Genomic DNA, 7,307 nt, shown 5'->3' with positions numbered 1-7,307 from the left:
TTTTTTTCACGAATTTATATATTACGAATTTATTTGACGATTTTTGATTTATATCACGAATTTATTTGCTTTATTATTGTTATTAGTTATTCATTGAAAAATGAGTCCCAGTCGTGCTGTTACGCTTTAAGATTTTATACTATAGCACATTTCTAATAGGTTTAACGAATTACAGGTCAACTAAGCAATCAACTTACAGGTATTTACTAAAAAAATGTATTTTTTTTTAAAAAAAAAGTTGTTCTATGGATTTGAATGATTGTTTTGAATTCTTAGAATTTTGTGTATTTGCAATGTACGTAAGTTAGTAGCGAGCGAAGCAAACCATAGAAGATTGCTTAGCAATTGTCGGGGGTTGGCGAGCGTTAGCGAGCAGGGGGGCAGCCCACTAGTAACACTTATTTATTCAAGAATAAAATATACAGAGTTGCCAAACTTGCTATGGACAGCAAATATATATTTTAAAGTGGTAGTTTATCAATTGTGATTTTTGGTTTAATGAATTAAATTTAGTGGATTTTAATGCACCACTATTTTTAAATAATTCGTAAGCTTATATAATTAGCCAATTTTAATACTGAAGTCATGATTACCTTTTAAAAAACAAACAAAAGTAGTCAAATATTTTCAAAATATACCTTCGTAGTTATCTACTGTTTTTTTAAAAATTATTTTGGCGTGTCCGGAGCAGTTGGCATCTCTGAATAAAGCCTTTTTCCATGGAACAAAAGCTCAGAATAAAAAAAAATTGTCCACCAAAAGAAAAGACAATGTTCTAAAGTGTGTTTTTTTACATTAAAAAAATTGATTTTTTTGGTCGGTTTTTTTTCAAAAAATCTGTGCGTTAAGGGGTTAAATGTGAATTTGTCTACAACGAAGAAATTCAAACTAACATAATGCCATTTTGTTACAGTGGTGAGTTTTTTAAATAAAATTTTGCTAATTATACGTTTTAATTTCTTACCACTAGACAAGATTTTTTGTAGAGCGGTAGTAAGCAAAAAATCAAGCATTACCTGGGCTTATAGGAATATTTATAAACAACTTGACAAACTAGATCAATTGACGAGAGAGTGTTCTTTTTCGCTAACCGTAAAAGGTTTTTGAAAGTGTTACTCTTCCGATGTTTATTTCAATGATACAGGATGTTTAATGATTCTAAGAAAAATATATCGCATAGTAATGATTTTTGTGTTCAAAGTGATGTTTGTTTCATTGAATAATGATTGGAGTGTCTAGCTGCTTTTTGCATTAGTGACAAAAGTGCCTGTCAGCACAATTTCGTGTTTATCCTAAACTTTGGCAGCAGAAGCATTGCACTAGATTGCTGCCATCTCTGAAAATATTTTTAAGCTTTATTTTAGCGTTTCTTTTTAGAAACCGAACCACAGTTCACACCACAAGATTCTATTTCATTTGTAGCGTAGCTGATTTTTCAGAGGAGTAAAATGTGTTAAGCAGTTCATCATTATTTATTTTCTTACAAGTAAGAAACATGAATGTGTATATGATATAACTGTTACCCCATTACCGCCGATCATTTTATATTGCTTTACATTGAAAAATAATCCAAGTACCTAACGAGTAAATATCCAAGTACCTAACGAGGTAAAAGGCATGTAAAGAAAAACATTCCGAAGAGCCGGGGAGAGAGGGTGTAGTGGTGCCTTTGTGGTCAAAAAAAGCCGAAGCCCACCAAGGATGAAGAAGAACGTTACAAATTATTACATTTGTTACAAATTATTACATCTGTCTCATTAAGCAGTTTTGGTAAAGTTAAAGGATTGCATGTTTCTCTGTTTCACAAGTTATAAAAAACTCACCTGTAGATAGTCAAAGCGACAATCAAGATGACTTTCTATTTCCATATTATGGAAGGTGACATTGATGAGGTAGCCGGGACTCAATCGGATTTCGTATAAGCATAGAGCTCGAGCTGGATAATAGTCGGGAAAAAATGGACTTTTGAGTATGCCAGTAGCTTCGGTATAAACACCACCACAAACTGAAAATCAATGAATTGAAAATTCAATCAAAACTACTAGAAATTAATAAGTTTTATTAAAAGACAGAAAAAAAAACACTTCTTTTCACTTATTCAGAGAGTGCAATTTGTTCCGCTCTGTGGAAATTTCGCGATAGACGAGTTTGTGTTGAATTTTGGGTAAATAAATATGATTAAGATTTATGTTGCAAAGTATTAAATTTAAATTATTTACATATGCACATAACATGATAGTTTGCTCCTATTATTTCGTAGGTAGAATTTTAATGTATTTCTTATAAAATATTATGCAATTTTAATTTTCACAGGAAACAAAAAATTGAAAAAGTGGTGGAAAAGGCAAAACTCTATTAGAAGAGATTAAAATTAGCAACTTTTTCGCACATATTTTTTCTGTTTATTATAAAAGGTGCTTGCAAAGAATTTTTTTTGTTTTATATGTTAATACGTTATATATTAATACTGCCATGGTGATAGTTACGATTGAATAATGAAATAAATTTAACAAAAATGAATTGAGTTTTTACCACTTCTTGTATTTTTAGTCGCCTACGGCATCCCTGCTTCTAATGTTCTGCCACGAGCGACTAAAAAAGAGAAAAATGGTACAAACTCTAATTTATTTAATCTATTTAATTTTAAGATCGTAAGTACCACGATGATTTACATTGCACATTGTTTATCTTTAGAACAAAACCATTTTTTACATTCACTTTGGATGTTAAACTGAAAAAAATATGCTAGGAGATTTGTGCTTTTTATTAGTACCCCTGCGGTGAAACAAAAATATTCGATTTCACCAAAGTATAATGTGTCCGTAAGTGACCCAGATTTGAATCCCAGCGATAGTTGGTTGATACGAATTTTGCAGCCAGCTCGCACCATTCACAGTGCAGACGTAAAATATCCTTATTGGTAGACGGATGGGACAGAGTCCCTTTGCCGTCAGGCTAACCGTTAAAGTTTTTCGTAGTTTTCTTAGCCGCGTAACGTAAATGCGGGTTATTTTCCTCAACATGTCCTCCACAAAGGCAAATTTCTCCCAATACTTGAACCAGGAGTTCCTCTGTCTTCTGGATTGGATTCAAAATTACGAGGCTACGGAGTTGAACATTGGTAGTCGTAAACTCAAAATTGGGTCAGCAGTTCAGTTATGAAATGTGTCGGTAAAATCTTGTTGCACTTTTGACCGGTCAAAGGCATTGCTATCAAATTTTACGGATTTCCCGTAAAAATTAATTTTAATATTTAAAGTGATAGCAGAATTTATGCCCTTATTTTTAATTTTTTGATATATAAATTATATTTGATTTTAAATGATGTATTTAACGCGTGGTAAATAGAGAAATATATTTCTGCCTACAATTATATTTCAAATTAATTTATTAATTTATTTACTAATTTATTTATTAATTAAATATTTCTGCCTACAATTATATTTCAAATTAACCTTAAATTACCAATTTCGAAAATTATATTTGGGAATAATAAAAGTTGGCAATCTTTCAAAAGTGCACCCTAACTTTTCTGACGAGTTACATATGAATAATATAAATAGTCAAATTTTGTTCTCAAACTCAGGATTCATACTATAAATATTGAGAAAACAATATAGATACACAGTTAGAATCTTCATTCTAAAATTACGGTAAAATAATCGGCAGCGGTCTGTTCATCCAATTAACCGTAAAGTTTAAGGTAAAAAACATTTTTTTATTTTACGGTTTCGAAACCTATTATCGTTTAAAAGTCATGAATAGAAAACTAAATGGATTTTTAACCATTTACAACTAGCATGGTTTTGAAAGCGTAAAAAGGAAATCTAACTGGACATTGGAGATAGTTTAGCAGCTTTATGGTGCTTTCATCTATGCGTAGTATCGTATTGTAACAGCCCAGGGTCACAAATAGGGGCTTCCAAGACACTGAAACTCTTCCCGAGTGAAGGGAATGGAGGAAATATTGTGTTGTCCATGCTGGGATTCGAACTCCTATTCTGTGAGTCACGAAAATAACAGATTAGCCCTCTGGACTATAATATGTACCCAACTGTAGGGAGCCAAGTGGATTCATTAGGTGGGTCTAGTTGGTGAGATAAAATTCTGGTTGTTTAACCGCATTAGGTGAAAGCAATTAATAAACGTTTTTTTTTTCACTGTTAACAGTTTGAATGCAATCTTATTTGTGGTTATTTATTTGTTTTGTTTGGATATAGTAAAATAACAATTAAATAAATTCAACCATTCAACAATTTTTTCGAGAAATGTCTAACAGCGTACTGAAGAATATTAAATAACCATATGATTTTTTTTAAAACAATTTTTAAAAAAATGGTAGCACAACTTTTAAATTCAGGCTACAATTACTTACAAAAACAATTAAAACTCAATCGATTTGCTATTTATAAATATTGATAAAAATTTATTAAAATGTTTATATTTTTAAAAAAAGAAATAAAACTACACACTTGTTTTATATTCAGCTCTGAATCCTTTATATCTTAGAGAAGTATCAGTTCTAAACCTGATGAATAATTGATGACTGTCAGAGAAAATTTCCTCTGGAATGGTGGTGCCACAGTAGCGACCAATAAGAGGCGCAGCGTCATTTGTACCAGCAAAAACCTGAAATACAAGAAAGCATCTATTCAACATATTGGCTTGATGTGTAATAGATAAAATAACTTTTATTGTACTCATAATTTTCATTTCTGTATGAAAGGTTTTTGTGAGGCAATAGAAATCCAGTAGTGATGGGCCTTAAAAATATCTAGATAAACGCACAGGGATTTAAATTACTCAAAAAAGGAAAGAAAAAAATGGCAAAAAAACTATTCTATTTTAAGCTTGTTTTGGGGGGAAGTGAAATATTGTGTTGGCAACTATTTTTTTTAATTTTAGTATTTTGTACGCCATTAAACTATTTTGGTACAATGTTTAAGATTATTAAAAAAAGGATGTTTGTTTTTATCGAAATTCGGTTTACCTCATCGGAAGGCGAACACTTTTTTATCTCAGCCGTCACGGCTTCTCCAACAACCACTGTAGAAAATTTAGCAAAAATCACAAAAAGTTGGCAGCTATGTATTAGACTATTACGACACTTAACAGCTGATAAATTGTACGGTCATTGGGAAACATATAACTTATTGGAAGTAAAAATAAGAGTTAAAGCAAGAAGAATTTTCTAAAAAAATAAGTTACCTCACTAAAACTTAAAAGTGTCGCTCGAGATATCTGACCATTTTCTTACTTGTCGGACTTTCTGTGTACAGCAGCAATGTGGAATAACAGTCCTTACTGCAGTGCCACCTGTTGGCGAAATTCTGAACGATTGTCTTTCGACGGAAACCACAATTGCATAATCTACACAACATGTATTAAAAATTTCGTCCGGACTCATTCAGCGGAACTAGAGTCACGTGCCTCTGAGTACTGTCAGTTTAATTTTAACCTCTTTGAACTTTATTTAAATAAAACTAGAGCTGCACGATGAGCTATCACTGATGATTAGAGAAACATTTTTAAGGATTTTCCGTAGACATGCCATCACAATTTCGGTTCTTTGCAGAGGGGGGACTCCTCCTATTTGATAGTTCTGTGGCGTAACTACCACTATAAATATTAAATACCAAATCACTAGTATATAAGACATGTTAACTTGAATCCTTCACGAGGTACCTTTTGATAGATGAAGGTTGACATAGTCGATAATTAATTCCCCACATTGATGACCTGCGGACGTGATAAGAATATGTCAATATTGATGGATGAATCCACAATAAACAGTTGATTTGCTAAAAAAAATATACTGCTCAAAAAAAAAATCCGGTGAAGTAAATAAAGTCCCCCGGTTAATAAATAATAATGAGCGAAATGCTAGAAAAAAAATATTAATAGCGAAAAGCTGTAAAAAAATGATGGAAAAAAATAGCGAAAAGCTACAAAAAAAATTTTTTTTAAAAATATAATGAGCAAAAATTGAAGTTAAATAAACAGCATTAATCAACTAGTGGTAATTGTCCATCGAATCCTATCACAGATACAATTCTGGAAGGGGAGTAATGTGGCGTAACTACCACTACAAATATTAAATACCAAATCACTAATATATAAGACATGTTAACTCGATTCTATCTTGAGGTACCTTTTGATAGATGAAGGTTGACACAGTCAAAAATTAAATCCCCACAATANCGCATGGTGAACTCATAGGAATTCGCGAACCTCCAGTTGTGAAAAAATGATTTAAATTGCATTGTCTAAGCATTTACCAAGGTAATGTTAGATTTAAAACCTAAAATTACCTGAATCACAAAAAATAGAGCTGAATTTTTAACTTTTGACTAGAGAAAGCGCAAACACTCGAAGAAAACTTTACTACAGTTACTACAACTGACTTTCTTTTACGGAGCATAAAACGAGATGACAGCAATCCCACCAATAAGTTCTGTTACGCTTGAGCTTTCTCGGGACAAAAATTAATTGTAATGTATACAAAACCGAGATAACTTTGGAAAATCGGGGAAGAGGTTAAGTCTTTCATCTTAAACCTGAAAAAAAATTTCAAAAACATTTTTTTAGACTTCTATTTTACTGTGGGAAGGTGTTAGCAAAATAACTTTTTTCTTATCTCTAACAAAATTTTTTAATTCTGAATATGTACGTATTCAGAGTCAATAATTATTTTTACCTCCACAGCATCAAAGTTGCATTCATTGTGACTTTCAGTGTGAAAATCCGTAAATTTGAGCAAAAGTCTGTTATCTGGATGAATGCGTATTAACCATTCGCAAACTAAATTATTCTCGTAAACATCTGGAAAGTTGGGAGAGCGTAAATTTCCAGTAGGAGCTGTTAATGTTCCACCACATCCTTGAACGTCTGTAACAAAGAAAAGTGTCAGAAAAAATGCAGGTTTATTATAACTATTTTAAAATAATTAGTAATATAATGGTATCGAAGACTATATTCATAGGACTAAAAGAAAATTCCAAGGCGTAGAAGCAGCGGTTCCTAGATCATTGTGGTTTAAGTGGTAATTTGATCTAAGGGACGCTAGTGTTTTACAGCTAGTATGTAGTAATGACCCATTTAATGCGATTAGCCACCTTAGGCATCACCTCCTAGATCAAAAAGCCACCACACGGTCTTTTAGAAGGAGTCCGCGCAGACTATTTAAAAAGTGAACCAGTTGTGCTCATGAACTCAAAACCTTTTATAAAAGTAATTGAGAGAAATTTATCATATATATTTGAGAATTGAATCTGTAGAGATTGACAAGTGAATACGGCAAACCAATA

General features: G+C 32.0%; 1 protein-coding gene across 1 annotated transcript in view; it reads right to left on the bottom strand.

Moving 5' to 3' along the window:
- Positions 1 to 7,307, bottom strand: part of LOC107441357 (cubilin) — a gene marked incomplete in the record, with an annotated part of 195,714 nt that overhangs the window by 120,374 nt on the left and 68,033 nt on the right. Inside the window, 3 exon segments of the mRNA XM_071185787.1 lie at positions 1,824 to 2,005; positions 4,473 to 4,629; positions 6,698 to 6,888. Coding sequence (XP_071041888.1) covers positions 1,824 to 2,005; positions 4,473 to 4,629; positions 6,698 to 6,888 — 530 coding nt within the window.

Source organism: Parasteatoda tepidariorum, chromosome 9 (genome assembly GCF_043381705.1).
Source record: "Parasteatoda tepidariorum isolate YZ-2023 chromosome 9, CAS_Ptep_4.0, whole genome shotgun sequence".
Taxonomy (NCBI): domain Eukaryota; kingdom Metazoa; phylum Arthropoda; class Arachnida; order Araneae; family Theridiidae; genus Parasteatoda; species Parasteatoda tepidariorum.
The sequence above is the reverse complement of the archived record's forward strand: the minus strand, read 5'-3'. Positions and strand labels throughout refer to the sequence as shown.